Source organism: Homalodisca vitripennis, chromosome 3 (genome assembly GCF_021130785.1).
Source record: "Homalodisca vitripennis isolate AUS2020 chromosome 3, UT_GWSS_2.1, whole genome shotgun sequence".
Classification (NCBI taxonomy): domain Eukaryota; kingdom Metazoa; phylum Arthropoda; class Insecta; order Hemiptera; family Cicadellidae; genus Homalodisca; species Homalodisca vitripennis.
This window is the reverse complement of record NC_060209.1, coordinates 142,447,543-142,471,382: the sequence shown is the minus strand read 5'-3', so window position 1 is coordinate 142,471,382 and position 23,840 is coordinate 142,447,543. Positions and strand designations below refer to the sequence as shown.

Genomic DNA, 23,840 nt, shown 5'->3' with positions numbered 1-23,840 from the left:
ATGGCAAACCCAACTTATGTCACTATAGATATCTAATACCGGAAGTAGATTACTATAGCCGGAAGTACATTACTCTGCGTCCCTTGTCCCTTGTCTACAGTCGCCAGGTTGATTGTTATTCTTATTAGGAATGTTAAAATGTGAAAACAAACTATAAGAATCACACCAAGAACATAATGTGATATGGAGAAAGAATATGGACCCTTTGTTGCAGGATATACCTGTGTACAGACGAAATAAATAAAAGCTGTCAGGATCAATAGTACCAATTCTCGGTTCTTCATAAATTATCGTTCTTTAATTTCTCTTTAATATGATGATATAGGTAGTAAATTCATCTTTTCATTATTGAAGTACTAAAAAGAATACGAACGGAGCAAAAAGTGTTAGTTGTAATAAAAGAGATCTCTTGTCCCGATGGAAAAATAACATCGGCCTGATAACAAGTACACATCTTGAACATAAACGTTGCTTGCAGCGCCCCGCAAAGTTTCCCAGATACTTGACAAAAGTGCTGTATTCTTTGTCGGATAAAATCATAGTCCGATTATTCGGATATTTTACAGTTCAGAACAATATTCTACCTTACACATTGTTAACCTATTAATATAAATCTATACAAATATGCAACTTATAACTCACAGAAGTTATGAAATCTAACTGAAATCAGTTATATCTGTTCTAAGGCTGAAAATTTGATGTGTAGAACGGATACAATATTTTCTAATAAAGGATGGACGTGTTTAATTATGCCTGTCTGTCGTTAAATATAAATCATTGTATACTTTAAATGTGTACATGGAGGAACACTCAGTAACAGATAGAATGTTTTGTTCATCAAAACCAAAGTTTTCGCTCAAAATAAAAGCATACTTTCATAATACCAATATAAAGGTTTGAGAAAAATATTTTTGTCTAAGTAGGTAAGAAATCAATTCATATACTGTACAACTTTTTAATATTCAAACATACAAAAATACAACATGTAACACGTTATACAGGTCGGACGCACCTAACTATAACAGAGGAACGATAATATAAAAAATACTGGTAACATATATACAAAACTTCCTTTTTATTTTTACAGCGTTTAAATGCAGATGTACTAAAAATCCAAAATTCCTTATAAAACATTTCTTTTATGAAAAATATTTTGTTCGTTTAAAAGCATCAAATTAATATATGTGATATATAATAATTAAGTTAAACTTTTAATTAGTCTAAAAAGTATTTTTGTTCATTTTCACACTTTGCAATACTATTGTTTTATATTGAGTGTAATTTTTCGTACTTTTTTAAATTTGGCTCTCAATGTCAATTTCATCGAGTTATAAAAATCATCTATAGGAGTAAATTGTGAAAACACCACTCACTTAAAATGTTTGAAAAGTACGTACACAATATAGTTACATTCCTCGTGCAAAGCTTAAAATATGTACAAATTTAAAATATGAAGTACCAAACATTAAACTTCGTACTGGAGCTGAAACTATTTATCTATTTAAGAATAATGCTATTGTTTAATTACATAAAGTAAATTAACCTTAATAATTACTTCTGATATTAAATTTATACATATTTATTTCAACAATAAGTATATAAGAATCAAACTCACAAATACAATAGTTTTCTTTAAAAACAAGTCATTGTGATATTATTTATAAGTATGGGATTACTATTTCATACTCATAAGTACTAAAAAGAATACAATTATCTGGTAGTTATCAGTTTTCAATATTAAATTTCGCAATTACATCTGTAAATTGAGTTATTTTCAAAATATATAATCCAATATATCACTGTAGTATCCACCATAAATCAACTATAGCTTACATTTCTGATTACATTAACGGTCTGCTAGATTAGAAATCAATACAAAAAATGTAAACATATATTTATATAAACTTATTGTTGAACTGTTTAAAACTAATCACACTATAACTATTGCACCAAAAGCTGTGTTATTGTATCGAAGCATATATGAGAGTTGCTGAACAATGTTCTTGTTGTAATTCCCTACTTTCTTTTGTATGCTTTGTTCGTACATTTTCAAAATACATGCTTCCAGTTAGATTTCCTAATAGGCCTATTGATCGTTAAAAGTGATATACAAAGTCACATCTTAGAAAATACAATATACTGAAATAATGACTAGTAGCCTTATACTAACATAAAATGAACACCGAATACTTATTTCATGGCTTCAAAATGTGTTTCTGAAATCCCTGAGGTATATTATTTTGCTGCATAATTGAAGATAAAGATGTATTAAAAAGATGTTTTAACCTGAACACATAGTAAACAACACGGCATCCAAATTAGTTATATGCGACATTTAATTATCTGTAAGTATATATGATAACCATTCATAACCATCAAATGAACAGCACATTTAAGGCACATGTAATACCAAAAAGCTCACATATAAATCACGTTTACAAAAGACCTTATCAATTATGACTGACATGTAAATATTCTAATGCTATGAAAAAGGGCATGGGATAATTATTTACCACTATTTGGTAAGTTAGAAATAATAATATTCTACATCACAGATTGAGCTTATCAACATTTCATATAAGTTTTATCTTTTAAGGGGAAAGCATAGTAATAGTAGTGTGTTCGTACTTTGTACGAACTTTAAATTACAAAGTACACACTAAGATGCTTCTACATAAATCCAACAAGGATTAGACCTATACAAATTGATAATGAATATTTCATCAGTCAGGTGCAATATTTACACTAGTTTAAAAGAATATTGTTATACAAGTGCAGGTCAAATTTAACATTAAGGATAGTAAAACATATTTTAACCTATACGATCTTTCCAGTTAAACTACATTACGGAATTAATAAATGGAAAATTTCAAAGAATATAGCTCATAGCGGTTTTGAATTTATAGATACAATTTACAACCATTTCTTAAAAATATGACTATTCTAACTAAATTAACACACAATTAAGACTAGTGTATTAAACATTATTATAAAGAGGAACAATCAACATTGGAAGTGAATTCAGTCTTCCGTATTTAATGAGCAGATAAGAGCACATCCATTTGTCAGAACTGTTGTAATCCCAAAAATATATAATCTGGAGTTGTTCTAAACATATACCTTACTAACCGTCTATGGGATGAATTTGGATTATATTTTCAATGATCCTAGCAATCGAAGGATGGCCCTGATTCGTCAATTTTGCTCAATCGCTCTGTCTTTCCCAGTGATCTGACTTTAGACAGCAGTAAAGACACACCACCCGGCTTCTGGTAGTCTGCAGAACGTTGAGCGAGTCCGAGCAACGGATCTTCTACTGATCTCATCTCAACGTAATCATTGGACGCCTTTCTGAGACCCATAGCTTCTTGAGAGTAATAGTATGATATCTTTTTGAAGTCTTCGTCGTGATAGTACTCCAGGGAATGAAGGATCTGCATAAAAGTCATTCGTTGTGAAGGTTTTCTTCTCCAACAGGATATCATGATATTTTTCAGTACCTCAGGGCTGTGTTTAGGAATATTAAGTTTTCTACCGGCGATCACATCGTGCAACACTTGGTCGTTGCTGGAGCCTTGATAAGGTTGTTCGGCAAGAGTGACGATTTCCCATAAAACAACTCCAAAACTCCACACGTCCGACTGACTGGTGAATACACCGTCCTTCAAACTTTCCGGGGCCATCCACCTGATAGGCAAAAGACCGGTGTTGTTCTTCCTGTAATAGTCTGTTTCGTAGACATCACGCGTCATCCCGAAATCACCGACCTTCACAATGCCATCTTGATTCACCATGCAATTCCTTGCTGCTAAATCGCGGTGTACAAATTTCATCGTTTCCATAAATGTCATTCCGTCTCCGATCTGAAGTGACATTCTTATCATTGACGCAGTTGAAGGAGATCTTGTTTCTCTTGTTGACCTTAGATAGGTCTTCAGGTCACCCAAACTCATCAGTTCCATCAACACTAAAGGAGGCCTAGCCGTGGACACTACGCCTAGTAGGTGGACTATATGATATGCTGCTGATACTGATTTCATTACCGATGCTTCGCTTAGGAATATATTTGTGTCATAAGCTGAGGCATCTTCATGTACAGTCTTAATAGCACAAGGGATATTTTTTGATTTCAAAATTCCCTCGTAAACCTTCCCAAACGATCCTGTCCCCAGCTCCCGGATGATTTCCACATCCTCTCGTGGTATTTCCCAGTGATCCTGTACATATTGGTAATCGGGATTGGCGGATGTAAACAGTTTTTCAATTGGCCTGTGTTTCTTCTTCTGATAAATTGTACACGATACAGTTACAATAATTATGGCTATGCTTAAAGTAGCGAAAACCAATAAAATAGTGAATACAGAAAATGACCTATTGGCAATCTCAAAATATATATAATTTGTATACGGGCCTCTACCGGCCAAGGAGATTGCTCTGACTCTAAACTCATAGCCTCCAGGTACTAAACCCACGAGCAAAATTCCGTTGTCCGACTGGTATTCTGAAAATGTAAAACAGTTTGTAATCGAATTTATATTATCCGTATCCGCATGGTGATATTCAGTTTCAAATCCAACTATCATACCATTAGGTTTGGAAGGCACCTCCCATGCCAACAATACAGTGTTGTTAACGACCTTGTAGCTTACTGAACTTATTGTGTCAGCTAGTTCTCTTTTACGAGTTCTCACAGTCACTATATCGGTCCTGCTGCAGCGACTGTCCTCTGACCGATTTAACTCGTCTGGGTGGGCCTCCCTGCATGCTCTCACTGTAACCAGATAGTCCTGATAGTGTAATACGTTTGTTATTGTATAACCAGACGAATTCCCTGGTACATGAACCCTCATAGCTCTTGGTCTTTCATCACCAATATCACTATGTTTATTCGTAGCCAACATGATCTTCGTTTTGTTTAGACGTTCTCTTTCCATTCCGTGGTAAATGGGTTCAAAAGGTTGGCTATAAACGTACGAATAGAAACAAGACTCGCAAGCTAACGGTGAATTATAACATCCTGTCGGAAACTGATAATGGTTATAATCGGAGCAGAGTCCTTCGAATCCATCTTTAGTGATTTGGGGACGCTTATTGGACTCAGCACAACATTCATTCTCTATTCCTGCTACCTGTGGAATAATTGGTTCAGTTGCCTCATTTTTGCTGATGTAAGATATTGGATGATCGCAATAGTTTCGAAGCCTTATCCGAGATTCGTCATATCTTAATAAAGACCACGTAACTATATATTCCTTCATTTTTCCATTCACCTTCTTTGGGCCTTCCCATTTCAAAACTATATCTGAGTTCTCATTGGAAAACCCTACCAATTGAGTCAATTCAGATGGAACAGACGGCAGTGTTGTTTCATAGAGCATTGCACTTTTTGCACCAAAGCGATCTATAGTATAGGTAGTCACGTAGAGTGCGTACTGCGTGTTGGGCTCAAGATGAGTCAGGTTTACCTGCAGACCTCTCTTGATGAAGTCGTTGTCACTTGGATCAACTGAAACGTCTTTGGTAGTCCAATGATGCTCCGAACACTGATCGAAGTCATCGAACATGGTCATGTTGCCGTTGGGATCAGGAGTATAGTAAATCACATAGCGGAGATCTGACGTATCGTAGCTTATCTTAAGGAAAGGAATATTAATTTGAATTATATGAGGTGACTTGTAAGTAACAGTGACATCTATTTCAGTAGCATTACAAGGGAACTTATCACCATTGGAATCTGTTCCGACTTCTAAATTGGTGACGTTCTTATCGTAGTGAATTACTGATAGAAACTTATGTATATGCTGTAGACACAATTTAGGATTATGATGAAAAAATACTTTACCATTGAGGATTTTAAAATTGGGTTTCGAATCCAAATCCCAAAGTTCTTGAATGTTTTGGTTTTCTATCACGATCAAAGTGTAATTATCTCCTCCTCCCGTGTAGCCTACTGGTAGTGGATGGATTCCACGAATCGTCGTTAAATTTCTCAAAAACTTTAAACTTACGATAGGGATTGATCGGACTATCTTCAAGTAAAATTCTATTTCCTCTATAGAACCGAGATTTTCTTCCAGCTCTTCAAAAATAATTTTTGGTTTCCCTGTTTTAATACTGATTTCTAGAGAGCCTTCTATGTGTGTGCACCCTCTGAGTATCTGCGCAGCGGCGATGTTCTCGATGTTCTGACCGGCACACCACTTCTGGCACTTGCCGCCAGCGCACAGCGTGCAACCCGTGCCAGCAGCGTCGATCTCGTAACCGGGTGGACAACTGTCAATGCAGGTTCCGTTGAATATTATATATTTCTTGGCGGCACGGCCTGAAGACGAATGATACCTCAATCCTCTGGATGCTCCACTCGGCAGGTCGATAGATGTGCATTCTTCACGTGTGATACACCTCCGGTTCAGGTGCTGATATCTGTAGAATAAATATTTTCAATTTAACATAAGTACTGAATTTTTTTTCCTCTTTACAACTTCTAATCAGTTTTTAAGACCTTGCAAGGTGTAATGTTGTACTACCGACATACGACTTACGTTCCTAGAGGACAGTGTTCGACGCACTCGTTGTCTACAGTGACGAGTCTTTGGCAAGAATTGCAGTCTCGTGGTCCTGGGCCAGAGCATCCTCCCAGACAAAGTGGGTGGCAGTGTGATTCCGGCTGGATCTAAAACATATGCGACTTTTACTTTATGGGTCTCTTACAATTATATATTTATGTATGTGAGATTCTAAACTGAACATTTACATGAACTTTGAACTATTGACATGATGTGGCTAAAGAAATTAATGAAGGAATAAGGTGTTCAGGCGTATGTTCAGCAGAGCCACCACTTTCTACTGAAAATTTATTTCTTTTTTTGCTATAAACGTAAATAGTATATAACGAATATCATCGTGAAATATTTTCATATTTCTGTATAATTGTGATCCTATTAATTTTGCATTTCTAAATTTAAAAAACTTCCATTCAATATTTAATTTTTAGTAAACCATGAGTGTTTGTGATCGATTTACAAACTTAACCTATTAAAACGTATAATCGTGGGAAAATATCTATATATTCTTAATAATATTTTAAAGTTAAATCACATCATTTAAAAAAACATAGACAAGGTTTCGTTTTGAAACATTACCTACTAAAATGTCCCACCCGCTAACTAACTAACAGTGACAAATGTTACTGCTTGATTCACAGTATATTACATCAGTAATACCAAGATGTTGTTCAAGAATGAAAATATCCGTGATATAAACTAAAAGGTCTTTTGTGTTCCCTAGTAACAAGATATCTAGTCGGATATGTCTACCCGGAGAAGTGTTATTGGTCCCTTCTGCCAATAACCCTGATGAAAAAGAAGGGGTTTAGGGAAAATTCCGTCATCAACCATTGCCAGTAATGTGGGCCGGGTAAATACCTAGTATGAAAGTGAATAAAAATTATATTTACGCAATGGTCTTTTAAGTAACGTAAAAGGTTATTTTTCAGTTTTTCTATCTTTATACATCACATTTTGTTGTTTTGATGAAGATTTAAATAAACAAGAATTCTTACACAGACATTTTAAATTAGTAATATTAATTAGCCTATACTTAGAATCTACAAGAAAACTAAAATGTTCTTTTGGGCATTTTTGGTTATTTATAATTATTTTACTGATATTTTATTTATTATTTCTTTAAATGTTTTAATGGTTTACATTTTTTACACTGGAACAATGTCTCTGGTTTATATCTTACCATCTGATTTATATTTTTTATTCTAAATGTTGTGTTTTTATACTTGTATACAAATATTTGTCTTTTAATTGTACTTGTATGTGTACTAAAGTGATATAAAGGCACTTTTGACGCGAAATGATGAAGAATAAACTGACAAAACTGAGAATCAAAGGACCCAATAGAGCGATAACAAAAGACTTAAGAAACAATCCAACAAAGTAACCTCATTACATGTATTACTATGTCACACGTTAAAAGGTCAATTGACTGTAATCGGTTTGTTTATAAATGTTTTAGTTCCCATCATGGATACCTAAAATATCAATAAACATTTCTTTTTTCACTCAGCGAAATTCTTTGGAGTGACATGCTCTATTATCAAACTCGATGTTGTATATAAATAGATGAAGCTTCTTGCACAATTTCAAGACAAATGATGAAATTCGTTATCAAGATTCATGTGGACACAGAAATGAAACGGTTTCAAACACTCGGGTGGTTTAGCTAACGCTCAGACAAATAAATTAATTCAGCTTATTTTTAATGAGACAGTATTTATTTATAACAAAATCTTTCAAATACTTTAACAAAAGCTTTAACTTCAATACTAGAAAATAACAACAAAAAGGATGCTATCTATTTCTATAGTAAGAATAGGTCTAATAACAACAATTTAAATACGTGTCGAAGATTTTTAAATTATGTTAATCAAGATTTGAAATATTAAAACTGCATTCATAATTTTTATAGAGTGTATCCTGAACTTTTCAGGTTAGAGGGAGCTGTAGACCTATTTCATTCTATCTCCTAATATTTTAACGTTCTAAGTCCTAATTCTAATTTCTGTTAATTTTAATAACTTTCTGGTGCTGTAAAACTCTAACTTAATTTTACAAGATTGAACTTTCTTCAAGACGCGAGTTTGAATTATAATTCAAAATACCAGGATATTATATTTACATAAGTATTCACCCTGGTTATTCACCCTGGACTTTCGATACCTGGGTATTTTACATGCCTAGGCCCATTTACATCTCGGAAAAAAAGGGGAAACTAGCATTATTACAGAATTTTGCAATCGAAGTGGGCAAGGGTTGTGTGCCTCCCACAGGGCTAGGCATTCGAAAGCCAAACTCTCATAACATAAAGCCTAACATTAATAATTTTAGAATGTGGAGTTTCGCCCACTCTAACATCCATCCTCCCCAGTGAAACACATAAGTTGCAACCTGTGGCTCTTGTACATAATTTGGATTGTGTTTATTAAAACACATATCAAAAAGTACATGTCAGAAAATATAAGTACATGTCTATTATAACTATTAAAAATATTCTAAACTTTCTAACACTGTCACCAATCTCCAATATGGCACTCAACCTTGTTCTAATTCAATCAATCAGTTTATAACAAATTAGGTATAACATTGTTTGTCTTTATACGAGCATTGACGATCTTTTCTCTTCTGGACGGTTTTCGTCAAATTTTGCTTTAAGCTTTATAAAATACCATCATTTCAAAGCTATTAAAGATATATTTTTCTTTCAGCAGAAATTTACATCCTATAAGACATACAAAAGTACAACACCGTAAGTGAAACCACTTCTGAGTTTAAACTATTATAAAAAATACAGATAGACAAACATACGCTGAACAAAACTAAATAGACCTAAATAGATTTTTTGTTTATTTGTATCTATTTAATCGTATCCAAATTATTCCCTAACTTTTTTGAACAACCTGAATGTATTGATTGAGTTATCGTATATGTGAATGGGGGATGAGATAATTCTGAAAACCTAGAGTGGTAATTACGTTTTCAATTGGTGTCTTATGTGCCAATGTGGGCCCAAAAATACTTTTGGCTTCATACACGATGCATCTGGCATTACTTCAAGGTGTGCCAGACGGTCAAGGGTCGACGTTCTTAGCCAGTGTAATTAATATTTCAAAATACTATTATTCAATCCGATTAATCGTAATTTTATAATCGTTTTCACACATGTACATAATATTTTAAAACCATTGTTAGAAATATTTTACCTTAAAGGTAATGCATGTTGTAAAGCTATTGTATAGTTGATTACTAAGACATTCTATTATTTTACTTGTATAAATATTGAATAGAAGTAATAAAGCTATATTTGCAAACTCCAAAATAAATGTAATTCATTTGCAGGTATTTGTATTTCTGCAATTTCTGATTATTATCAACTTCACGATTACAATAAGGATTTGTATTTACTAGCTTAAGTCTGGCTCAAAATCAACCGGAAACCAAACATACCTGGCATTCCGATCCGCTCCAACAGAGGCCTTCAGGACAGTTGCTTTGACAACCCGGGCAGTCTGTGGCATCCTTGTTCTTGGCCACATAATTCTTCAAGGTATCCCACTTGGCAATCAGATCCCAATTCACAGTATTGACGTAGCACAGACCTAAAACATTCCATAACTGAGTTACTCCAAGGACTATCTCATAACTTTCAGGAAGTTGCTCTAGTAGCCCTGGCAGTCAGCAGCGACTTTGTTCACCGACACAAAGTTCTTCACATGAGCTCAACTGACAATCCGATTCCAATCTACTTTAAAGATGTAGCCTGAAACATTAGGTCATTGAATTAATGTAAGGACTATTCTAATCTCTTTCAGAACAGATGCATTACCTGCCCGAACAGTCCAGACCATACTTGATCTTGATCACATAATTCTTCAAGTGCACGTAAAACACTTCGCAATCAGATTCCAGTTGACAATGTGAACTTAGCATCCACATAAATTTGGACTTTTTTATCCATTTGCATTTTGATGTTTATAAATTTGGTCATAGAGTTATTACAAGAACTATCCTCATAACCGTCGATGAGTTTCATGTGTCAGTTAATGTATCCATAATATTGATATAAGCAAAGACGTAAACAGACATTCTTTTTAAAACCATTCGTAGAGTAACTTTTTACCGGATCATATTTTGATGTTTAACTAAAATATTTTCCTAATCATTTGCATCTTGTCACGGATAAAAATTGATACATTACTCAATTTCATAAGTTTTAACCTCTTTTGCCTCTATTAATTAGTTGGCAAATATACAATAAAACATTTAACATGTTAAGACATACTTTCAAATTTTACAATATCTCTTATCTCCTATTGACTAAACAAAGTTACCGCAAGAAAATGTAGACGCGTTAAAAATTATTAAAAAGCATTTTTTTTAAGACTTTATTTACCGAATCAGCCTATTGACTTCACCTTCCCCGAACACGACTACCCAGAGCCCAAAACCATCAACCCCCTTCAAATTTTGAAACTTGGTAATACATTTACTTTTTAAATGTCTCGGCCTAGTCAGTTGGCAACCTTGGTGCGTCATTCATTTCCAATTTCGCAGCCGTTTAAACTTTAAAAAATTCACTACTATGTTATTTATGAACATAGGGAAAAACTAAAACTATTCTAGAATGCTTATAATATTGCCTCAACTTTTTTATAATAGTATTTTGTATCTCGAAATGTTTTTGAGATACTGAGTACATATAAATCCCAAGAGAATTAATTAATTATACTTGATTGCACCGGAAGGACTAATTCAGTATTAGATGATTTCAGCCAAATCAGAAAAATCTTGCCTACTGCGCAATTGCGTTTATCCATTTACAGTAACTTTGTTGAATAACTAAATTGATAGTTATATTTTGGAATATATCACTTTATTTCCCCAGATACATAGTGAGTTATTAGTATAAGGAGAAATAATCCATTACAGTTAAGACAATAATTTATTTTAGTATTATTTGTATACAATATTTCTTACCCATTTCGCGGCCAACATGGCACCGACCGGTGACAATCTTCTGTATACTTTATTTTGTATGCGTATCAGTCGGCAATAAATGTCTTGTCGACGAAGATAATGAGACAGCTTTATGAGGTTGAGTTTAAAGCTTACGTGCCAAGGGCGGTGGTAAAATACCAGACATGACAACAATTTTAACACGCCCAGTCTGATGAATCTCTCAAAACCTTATGTTTAAATTTATTTTCTATACTCAATTTGTTGTGTTTCCGTTATTGCATTTTCTGAATTTGACCTTGAGTTGTATGTATTGTATGACGATTATCGTATCAACGATAACATAATCTATTCATTAATTTCTTAATTGGACAGGAAATCATTAACCTAATTTTTTTATGCTTGAACTTTATTAAATAATTAGAATATATTAGACAGTATGTGTGATTATATTCATTAAAAAAAATTTGAAATGTATTTAGAATTTAATCTTCGCGTAAAAATTTGTCCAAAACCCGCTTATGGAAAAATATATGTTATATATACATTAGCTTATATATGAATTGTTATGCGTTTTGTAGCGAAATTCGATTCAGAGTAGAACAATTTGGTTCCTTATGTCAATGTTTGCCAAGACGCAGAATAATATTGCATGGACCGTCAGGTCTTGGTTTAAAATACAGATACGATCTATGAGTATCACCATTTCAGACCTAAAATCCAAATTCATCACGTCTATCTTTTTAGTGTCATGTCAAACAGTAAATACAAATATTGTACAGGTTTATATAGTTTTTTAGTATATGTATGTGTGTGTGTATATATATATATATACACACACACATAAACCTGTACAATCGTATATGTATTTTAAACCGAGACCTGACGGCCCATGGAGGTATATATATATATATATATATATATATATATATATATATATATATATATATATATATATATATATATATATATTACCCCCCTTAAGTACGATTACATTTTCCATTTGTAGAAAGGTATATATGGAAAATGTAATCGTACTTAAGGGGCATCATTTTCAAATCGATAGTACTAAATTAAAACATTTACCCATGTAACCTCTTTCAATTTTCTACAGAGATGAAATGAAAGGTGTTCTTGAACTGTAGGTGGATTATGTCTTTTATTTGATAGGTTAGGAAGATGGGAGTTTGAAAATTTAGAGTTACACCTTCTCCCCACTATTTTAGGAAAGGGGGCATAGATACTTAAATACAAAATTCAGAATGTCTAGTGAACACTTTTGAAGAGTTTTATTTTATTTCATTACTAAAAACTTTAAGAAAGAGTATACTTCTTATATTATTCTTATAAATAATTTGTTAATAATGAAAACAGTTTTATGTTTATGATATAGAGAGTAAAACCAGGATTGTCTTAGATGAACCCCCGGAAGACTAAACACGTATAAAGGTACGTGCAGCTTTAAACTTCGATCAAGTAATGAAGGCAACTAAAGATAAGACCACCCACGTTGCAGTGCTCAGAGTCGGTGGTATTAATCCTTTACTGTACGTGCTCGCGCCTTTCCACTTACACATTCCTAATTTCAATTATTCAAATAAATAATTAGATTTCTTAATGAAATACTAATATACATTTGCTGTAAAGGCAACCAAGTACACCAAAATTTTATGCTGCATCACAATAATAAAGTCCAATTTTTAAAAATTTACAGTAGTTCCAGACCAACAACACTTAAATAGCAAAGTTAGGACAGGCTTAATTATTATGAATCCATTTAATACACATTCCTACATTCCTAATGATACAAATTAAAATATATCCACCAGCAAAATACTTCAACCATATAGTTATCAGTTTTACGCACTGTGTCTGCCTGGATAAACATGTATAGCTTAACAAAGCATAAAATATAAAATTTAAAACAAATCCATAATTCTGGACGTATATTTTGTTTCCATAAATTATTAAATTTATATGTTTATTTATATTGAGTTCTTAATTTATAAACTTACTATTAGGAACATTTTGGCTGAAGACTCGTAGGGACATATTTAAATGGTGCTTTCATGTTGGTAGCCATGAACTCAGTTTATACTATTTGTAAAGCATCATTGGATTTAAATTGTAGTACATTTTATAAAATGCTGAACTATTTAGAGAATGTGTTAGGTAAATTTGGAACATGTATGTGTTTCGATTGAGTATCGAATACTAAGTATATTGTATAGTTTACATTTTTTTAATATGCCGTTTATTCATGAAATAACTCTTAAAAACTATATATTTTTTCAAACTATATTAAATTAAGAAGTGTTTTATCTTGGAATTTTTAGTATATTATATCATGATATTTGCAAAGAAGGATCTCCTTTTACAACTGGATGTTTAAGTTGTGAATAATATATAAAACATGTATTTGTATTTTTATTGTTTCAATAATGTATACTTATAACATAGTGTTATTGCGACCGCCCTTGTGTTATTTATAACATCCTGGGAAGAAACAATATCCTTATCTTTACTGTTAGAAGGTTTTAATCCTTTAAAGCGTTAGTTCTTAGGTCCGAAGTACCTCGTCAAATTCTAACACTTGGAAAAAATGGCTGGTAAAAATCAATATCGAAACCACAACGAGATTTAAATTAGCCTATCAGGTGTTCAAAATCACAGAAATTCAAGAGAAAATTTCTCTCATTCATAGGCAAACACAGCGTTGCATAAAACAAGAGGTAACGTCTGTGTCTGGCAACTTATCAGTGCCATGTAAAGATAAAACACAATGTGTATGCTTCGACCGCGTCTGCAAACCTTAGTCAACATTGAAACAATGTAACTGAAGTCTTATAGGGCACTGTAGAAGTTTGTGAAGGCTCACTTTACCTGGTTTTGCATGGTAATGCTATTCAAACAAAATAACCGTCTTATAAACGTGATAAGATCAAGACCATGGAGTGGTCCTCGTAATTTCAAATTTGCAACCATGCATTATGTCAAGAATATAAAAGTAATAGCCTACTTCATACCACGTATGGCCTTCTCGATGTTTATCTGGAATGATTTATTCTGACAAACAATATTAATATTTAAACCGCAATGCATTTAGGTTGTGTATAAATAGGATACAAAGTACACTAATAATAAGATAAAATATAATAATCAGATAATACTCTACTTCATGGATAAAAACTCATAATGTACTTATAAAATAAATATTATTAGTGTAATATACTTTTAACTCTTACTAAACAGATAGACATCACAGTTCTCGTGATAATTTGTTTAATTTAGGAGGTAAACATATCTTTCATATTGTTTATGAAAGATAAGAAAAGGCTATTACTTTTATATTTTTAAGTCTTAACAACCTTGTGCCTTTCAGTTGAGGCCATCGAGCGTAAGCTTAGCCAGCCAGATCCAAACAAAGGGGCAGGTCCCGATTCCATTCCTCCATCGGTGCTTAAATATTGCAGTGTGGTGATTTCTCCTCATTTATATATTTATTTCAACATATTCTTCTCCAGAGGTATTTTTCCAGACTGCTTAAAGACAGGATAAATAGTTCCAATATTCAAATCTGGCAATAGTACCCTTGCATCGAATTACAGACCGATTGTTATTTTAAACACATTGTCCAAAGTTTTTGAGAGTCTGGTGTTAGATGGACTTGAATTTGAGCTTAAACACCTAGTAATGCCGCAGCAGCATGGCTTTCGCTCCGGGAGATCCACAACCACTAACCTCATCATTTTTCAACACTACATTACCTCAGCATTTGCAAGAGGTCGGCAGGTGGACTGCATTTATCTGGATTTCGCCAAAGCCTTCGACCGGGTTAGTCACAAGCACCTAATGGCCTATTTGGACTCTCTAGGATTCTCCATTTCTCTCCTGCAATTTTTCCAATCCTATCTTCAGGGTCGAACGCTGAGGGTCAGGTGTGGTACTGCTATTTCTCACCCCGTTAGTGCTGAGTCAGGAGTTCCTCAAGGGTCACATCTGGGACCTTTCCTTTTCAACCTGTTCATCAACGACATTGGTGATGCCCTGACCGCCAAACATCTTCTATTTGCTGATGATGTTAAGCTTTTTCTGGAATCTTCCTCGGGCCATGATGTGGACCGTCTCAGGTCGTCATTAAGGGCAGTGGAGCACTGGTGCTTTAAAAACTCTATGGACCTGAACATATCAAGATGTTCAGTTATGACCTTTTCCAGATCTCGGAATCCACTTTTTCATGACTATTACCTTGGCAGCGAACTTCTCCACAGAGTCTGGAAGATGAAGGACCTTGGTGTCGTAACTACTTCAACTCTCCATTCCGATGAGCATGTGCGGTTCATTTGCAGGAGAGCCAACTCCACGCTTGGCTTCGTCTTTCGTTTCTCTGGGGGGCTGTATGTTGACTCTCTAGTGAAATTGTATAAGACACTAGTGCGTCCGCTCCTGGAGTACAACTCTTCTGTGTGGGCTCCGTATCAATCTACGCTCATATCGGATATTGAGTCCAGGTTCGGTTCATTAGAGTTGTTGGCTGCCGAATGGGATACAACTACCTTGAAGTCCTGTACCACTGCTGAAGTCTCACTTCCGTCTTCATGACTTAGACATTCGCAGAAGGATTCAAGATTCAGTTCTCCTCATGAAGTTGATCAATGGTGTTGTGGGCTGCCCTGAGCTGTTACTGGATCTTCCTTTTCACATTCCTGGTCATACAAGATCCCAGGACTTGTTTGAGAGGCTTCAGTACTCTACGTTATACCAGCAACGCAGTACGCTCCCACGCCTTTTGCAACTCGGCAATGAGATGGGTGGATCTGTGGACTTTTTCTCTCCTGGTGTGGCTCGATTTCGTAGCCAAGCCGTGCGCCTTCTTACTGCAAATGATGGGGTTGGTGATGAGTGATTGGTGACGCCTTTAGAGGGTCACATGTCAGTGTGATGACAAAATTTAGTACATGAGGGATTCTTCTCTACACATTCTGGCATCGTGATTGTACTGTAATCAGAAGTTTTATAATTGCTTGTTATCTATTGTTTATTGCTTGTTACATATTATAAATGTATTTATTGCTTGTTATAATATATTATAAGATACTTTATTGCTTGTTGAAACTTCATATTCTATTGCAAGTTAGATTTAATTATACACACATACATATATACGCACACACACCTCAGGCCCCCTTCGCACGCACCCTCTCCACACACATACATAAATCGTTGCTATGATTATTGCCATATTTTCTAATTGTTCATATATTTGGTGTTATTTATTTATTGCTTGTTATCTTTAAATGTATTATTGCTTGTTATACTATATTATAAGATAATTTATTTCTTGTTGAATCGGATTTAACATTTGTTGTAAAATGGTGTATGCCGTATATAAATAAATAAATAAAAGAGAAATAAGGACCTATAAAAATACAGATGAGAGGAATAAAGATCTACATTAACATTATCTTTGTTACTATTATTTGGGTCTCCATTATTAAATCATTTGTCGCTATAATAATAGATAGCCCTTTCACGGTGTCGGGGTAAAAGTTAATTTATGTATATTAGTTCCGTAAGCGGATCGGTTCCCAGGAAAGTTTCCGAGCTGTGAATAAAATATGATGCCTTTACAAGATTCATCAAAGCTTGAGTGCTGTGGACGGCGGTAAAAATACAAGATATAATTTGGAATAAAGACATAGTTTAATGCTAAGGTTGTATAATTTTAAGGCTACAGCTATTTATGCAATTAATATTTTGAACTCGTTTTACTCATGTATTCTACCATAATCACAATACCAAAGGTTCGTTATTCAAGGGCTTGAGATCTGAGAAACGTTAAGTAACCGAATCCAAAAATATGCCAACTTGCTGATTCTGTTAGGCAATATCGAAACCTCGACTATCAAGAGCCAAGTGTTTCTATCCATATAAATTCGATTTGATCGTAACATCATGTTGTTGTTACGTCTGCGACATGGTTAACCGACTTGTTTGCTTGTCTTTCCAACTACTGAGAATTCAGGGCTAATAAAGTGTTATGACATTTCCTAAGTTAAAATTTTTCATGCCAATGGATGCGCAGATTTAGATGAAAATCTAAATCCACGAATTCCTAAGACGTGTAGGTCACACAAGCTTATGTTCTTGTAATTACAACCATCATGGCTCAAAATAAATTCGTTCTTGGTAGGAAATGAGTTAAAATTCTTGAATTCCACACATATTTTCATAATATTTTAGTGTAAAATAGTTTTGAACCTTGATCGCCTTGACTCAAAAGGCGTAAAAGCAAGTAAATTGTAAGAAAATGGATTTCCTGAACCTTTGTTTACTTACCTCCATTGTTTACACCTGTCTAATCGATTAGCATTTTCCCACAGAACATCACTATTAATGTTTTTACATCCATTAAACTATATTCTAAAACTTGCAGGGTCGTTGTATAAAAAGATTTTTGACATGGCGCTCAATCTTCTTGGCTTTAAAAGCATACAATACGTTATATGTTGTGCCTTATTCCATGAATACCCATGCCGTTTTCAGTTGAACACCATGGACCCGGAGATTACTTGGGTGGCGAATGTATTTGACACTCAGGATTTTATTTTAGGATCTAAAAATAAAATAAGTTAATGTGTTATTTCTGCAAAATATAATTTTTTAAACCATTACTTTGCGATATATCCGAGGAGGACAAATATATTGGACTTGAGACCTTCAGTCTAAACTTCAAAGCCGCCAAAATCAACCGTACAATAATATTTATTTCATTAAATGTCATTTTAGGTTATATCCATGAACTCATGAATGTCCAAGATTATTGTAAAAAAGCAGTTTTGTTCCGTGTGTTTCGTTTCCTTGGGTTAGATTTGAGTCTAGAACAAACCTCAATTTATAATTTATTTGTAGACCATTCGTATCGTTATTTTCAACATTCAGTTGAATACTTTTATTCAATATTGACGTAAAATACATTGAACACATTTCTCTTTGTACAATAGCAACGTTGTTCAGTGTAAACTATAATAGTTTAAAATTAATAAATTACAAAGAGTAATAATTTATTTTAAAATAATACACACATTAAACTAAAGAAAGGGCACGCTCATTTTTTAATGTTTATTATACTTATTTTTAAAGATCCCGACGGAATAACATATGTAATCTCTACGGTATATTTATAACTAATGGACGATACTGTGTACTTTTAATTTAGTGTGGTAACTACAAAAATAATACCAGTCGTTATTGCGAGGTAGTTAGCCGGTACGCTGTGCAGAGTTATCTACTGTAAAAGTAGATAATCCCCAAATCCACCGTATATAATATTTTACGATATTTTTATTTAAATTAAAAAGTAATGGCCCATAAAATATATTCAGTTTTCCGCCGTATATTCTACTACTATCGGATTAGATTAGCTATCAATACTATACTTTGAAATATGTTGCTCAGGATTCCACTCCTCCCCAAGTCTTAGATCCTGTTAATCCGCTAAGCCTTCTTGAGAAAAAAAACATCTCGGAGAAGACCAAGTTAGTTGTGTGGAATATTTATTGAAACCTCGAAATTTTATCTTAATTTTAGGCCCTTTACAACAATGTAACAATACAACCTCATGCACAACCGTACAATTATAGGAGACGTACATTTTAAACACACAAGTAGTAAGCATCCAAACGCATGCTTTGATATTTCTAATTCTTTCAATACTTTTAAATAATGTTCATAAAATAAGTATTTTGTGTACTTCACCGTTCAAATACTCATAATTGTACATTTTACAAAAAATTTATTATAGTTTCTAAAAATCACGCAACCAGCTTGCCTTGCCCTTACTAAATGTCAATCATTTAACAAATTGTATTCAATCATTAATAAACTTTATAAAATTACTATACTGATTAACTTATTAAAACCAGAATCTTTTTTAGTACACCAACAGAAATTCTATCACCTTATTAAGTACTGGCGTTATTTCGATTTTTAAAAATTGAAAACTAACCTTTGAATAAATAGGCTATCTCTACAAATCTTTCAACGTACCACTGTAATTCGTGACAGGTTTTACGTCTTAAATAAAAATACTCTACAAACTACTAAATATTTCATTCCTTGATTGTTCAATGTTTATAGCCCCAGCCGACCTTATCATATTGTCAAAGATAAAACAGCAACAGCTCCCATTGGCTAAAGTGTGCGTAGGTGCCCTATTAAACTGTGAATGATAACGTTTATGTCCTATTGTTGAAAGTGCATTGTCTGAAAGTAGTAAATACGTAAGAAATTGTAATTACTACTTTTACTTCAGTTTCAAGAGATTTTATATGACGATTTTGTATTAAACGTATTGCTTATAATTAATTTGCATGCGTCTGTGCACTTATCTGATATAATTACTGTATCGGAAAAGTTTTAGTTGCTATTGCCGCTTTAAAATGCAAATTCCTGTTTTATGAACAATTTTTTAACTTCATATTTCCATACGAGACAATTTCTTTGAATTTATCCAACTTTTTGTTCATTTATTCAAAGTAATCTTTTTGTAATCCAATCTTTATTTCGTTTCGTTCTTGCAAACTGGCTTTATTATTATTTTCAAGAGCCATTCAATAAAGGTAATAGTTACAGCTTTCGTTAGAAAAGCAATGTTCGCCAGTGTAAATGAGACATTAACAATTTGCTGCGATCCATCATTTTAAATAATGTTTTATGGCTCTCGGCGCAGAACCCGATCACGACCCACCCAGGTATGTGAATTAGCTAGCTGTCCTAAACTGACAGAGTTTTTTATGAGCTGCATCTTATTCCGGGTAAACTTAAATTTTAGTATGACTTGTATAGTACTAAGTTAATAGTAAACTAAATATAATACAACTCCCAATACCTCATTCAAATCTTTTATTGCCATGAACAATATAAATCATACGGCTAAAGTAATTATTGATATTAGAATTTCGACATTTATTAGACAATGATTTTGCACACATGCATTTTCCATTTATATATCCGCCAATTTTCTCCACTGTGAACGCTAGTGTCAAATTCCACTTGGGTGGTCTCTCAATTATATGTAAATACTCACCGACGTGTTAGGATGCCATAGACGCTGAAAAAATCGCTTGAAACGAGTCGTTAACGCCTTACGCATTGATGTATTTTTAATGAAATCTGGCAACTGGTTGATAAAGTGGATACCTGCCAGCGAAGGCAAGTATACTTATACACGATCCTGTGTTTCCCAGTTTGGTAGCTGTCTCTGTCTCATACCCGTGTACGTCTTTTTTATGAGCCACATGGACAAATAGAATAAGATATATTGAATTTTACCTGGGAGCTGGTGAATAATTTGGTTAACTCTTCCTTTCAAATTAAAATTAAATCATTATTAAAATCTAAAAATTGCCGTTCTATTGGTTGGACTATATTGAAAATATCATTGTTCCTTAGCAAGAGAAATATTGAGGAGGTCTATGTTTTCAGCCCTCAAATCCCTTATGGTTTTGTAATTTTGGGATCTCTCTCTCAATTTGTCTTCCAGGAATTATAGCCTCTTGGACATAGTGGTCCGATATTGCTGTATTAACCACGGACACTGCGACATTGGGAGATGAATTTGTCGATAACTGGCTGTGTAGTTAATGTTCACTCTCGTCGGAGATTGATAACAGACTAAGGCCAAACGATTGCAGCACGTCGACAAAACGTTTGGTTGATAGATCAGAGTTGTTCAATGTATCATGTTAAATTCTCCCACCGCACCGGTACGAATTTCCACTGACGGTTGGTAAAGCCACTAAGTAAAGACACCAATAATTGTGAAAAATTTACATTTCCGTTGGGAGACTTTGATATACCAAAGATTACTGTTTGTGACTTGTTGATATGGACTTTGATCCTAACAGCTTTGAAACCTTTTGCACTTGTATCCTTGATTGGAGAGCAGGCGAATTTGATATAGTTTTTTTACAAAAATGAAGATCCCGCATCTTTTGGGCAGTTGTCTACAATAAGAATTAACCTGATTTAAAAGTTTTATTTTGCAGAAATAAATGTTTTTGTCGTTGAATCCATTTTCGGTAACAACGATTATGTCTTGTGTTCTTCCGAAATTAGTAGTAATACGTATTTTGTATTAGCGGATTAGGCATTTTGGTGGAGCAGTCTAAACGATCTTCGATTGATAAATTATGTAGCTTAGTTCGTTGTTGTTGTAAGGCGTCTGTTTGACATTTAGTCTGGCTTTGACATGTGGAGTCCCTAAAAAACTGTTTTGCAGAGATAGTCAGTTCGTGTTTTGCACTAGACACAAGGCCGTTGCCCACAGCGTCTAAATAGGTTTCGTGACATATGGTAATAAAGTGCGTGGGGTGACTTTTTCCTCTAGAGGTAACTCGCATGTGGCAGCGGATGGAATAGTAGGCGTTACTGGGTTATCCAGGCGCTGCAAGCACTCCAGGAACGATTCGACCAGCAGCCTCTTCCCTTCGACATGAGGTGCATCATATGCGCAATAAAAAAGCTCCTCTCCAATGTGGTTAAGTTGCCTCAACGATACCTTGCGCAGAACACCGCATGTAAGCATTTTCCAGTGTTGTCTACAGATTCATGGGATATATGTTGGTGGGGCAGGGTCGAGACTACAACCTTGGCGGTGCTTAGCTTACAAGTGATGAACCCCTTCAGGTGTTAGTATAGATTGCACTGCTAGCTGGCGGAAATGGGCAATCATTGATGCCGACGACAATGACAGAAGACCCTTCCCATTACTGGTGGGAAGTCGGCCGTGGCGTTCAACAAGCCCGCCGCAGGCCTACAAGACAGACACCGCACACATCGGTCCATCCCCCACTAGCTCGTCCAAGTCAGGAGAGTGACTGTTCCCCTCTGTGAGATGCCTTTTCAGACCGATTGTAGGAGTTTTAATTTTTTCGGCTATTGAAGCACAATCTCTTGTCCCTGACTCATTTTGTCTTGAGGCCAACGCTTCAAATCTGTTCTTTATTTAAAAAGACCAATTTTTTTATTTGTATACACTATCAAGCTCCTTCGCCCCGCTCCCTTATGCTCCCGGCTTTTATTTCTCCCTTTAGACTTTGGACCTTCGCTTCCAAGGAGCTCAATACTTATTGTAAGGCTGTTGAGTTTCCTATCCACGACGCAGCGCTGATGCCTACAAACGGTATATGAATTACATTGGATGGTGCTCTCGACCGGAGAAATGCAAGCAGTTCAATCAGGTCGCGGTACGGTCAAGGATGGAGGTGACAAAAAACGTTGTCGGAGTACTGGAGAAGCCATTGGTCCGACTCTGTCGAGTAGTCCAGTGAAGTCTCGCAGTCTCTCCAACTCTTCTCTCAGTGCCTTATTCTCAGCCGAGAATATGATTTTAGTATATTATTTTAAATATATCTATTTAATTTCCTCTAGATTTGCCACATGCTTCCGATTCCTGTCCCCGAAAGCAATATAGATTCCATGTACAGCGGCAATTTTATGGTACTCTGAGGTGTCAGATTCAACACTTCCCGCCTTTAACGTACAACAAAACAATGTTCTCCTAGAAAAGGTGATTAAACATATATCTGTAAAATTCTACTTCAAGCTGTGTTTGTGGGTGTTATAGCTCTTTCCTGACATATAGGTTTGTCTAATTAGACCCCAAATTCATTACTGTGTTGATAAGATTAGATAAACTGAAGTTTATCGTACAATATTCCTTGGTAGGGCCGTTGAGTTATGAAATGTGGTTTGCATTACACAGTAATTATTATAATAACCAGTGATCTGAGGTTTAAAACTTTCTCTAAATATCCAGAAACCTAAAAAATCACAACGCGTTAAGATATAACAAAACTTTGCTTCCAAACTACGAGAAATCATGTGCATCTATGTAATTGTTATTAATATACCTTAATGTTTCAGTTTTAGAAGATTTTACAATTTAAATATTTTTATTACTACCTGCATTGGGTATCAGTCAAATAATAGCCTGCGTGAAAAATTTTTTTAGGTAAGTATGACGAGCTTGTGCTCGTAAATAAATACAAAATCATACAATCAATAAAACCACCTTAATGTCTCACTACCTTTATATCTCAGTAAACATTTTAATTTAAAACAAAATAATGAGAATCGTGCCATTTATTAAATCTTTTATATTTTTAATATATTTGGGATGATGTACAGATGAATAGCTTGAACGTACTTTAAACGTAATACTCTCGGTATGATACGTTGTCATATTGTCAGGCATAATAATTATATTTGTTTTATCATATTATTTATTAGAAGTAATGAAAATATTCTGTGCTA

At 34.3% G+C, this 23,840-nt stretch overlaps 1 protein-coding gene across 4 annotated transcripts in view; it reads right to left on the bottom strand.

The window, feature by feature from the left end:
• Window positions 1–941: 941 nt before the first annotated feature.
• The window catches only part of LOC124357607 (insulin-like receptor), a 58,258-nt gene continuing 35,359 nt past the window's right edge, over window positions 942–23,840 (bottom strand). For all 4 annotated transcript variants that reach the window (XM_046809539.1, XM_046809538.1, XM_046809536.1 and 1 more), the window contains exons 3-5: window positions 10,014–10,165; window positions 6,543–6,673; window positions 942–6,423 (exon numbers count right to left, since the gene is read on the bottom strand). In XM_046809539.1, the coding sequence (XP_046665495.1) occupies window positions 3,168–6,423; window positions 6,543–6,673; window positions 10,014–10,165 (3,539 nt within the window). In that variant the 3' untranslated portion in view covers window positions 942–3,167. The remainder of the gene's footprint in view (window positions 6,424–6,542; window positions 6,674–10,013; window positions 10,166–23,840) is intronic.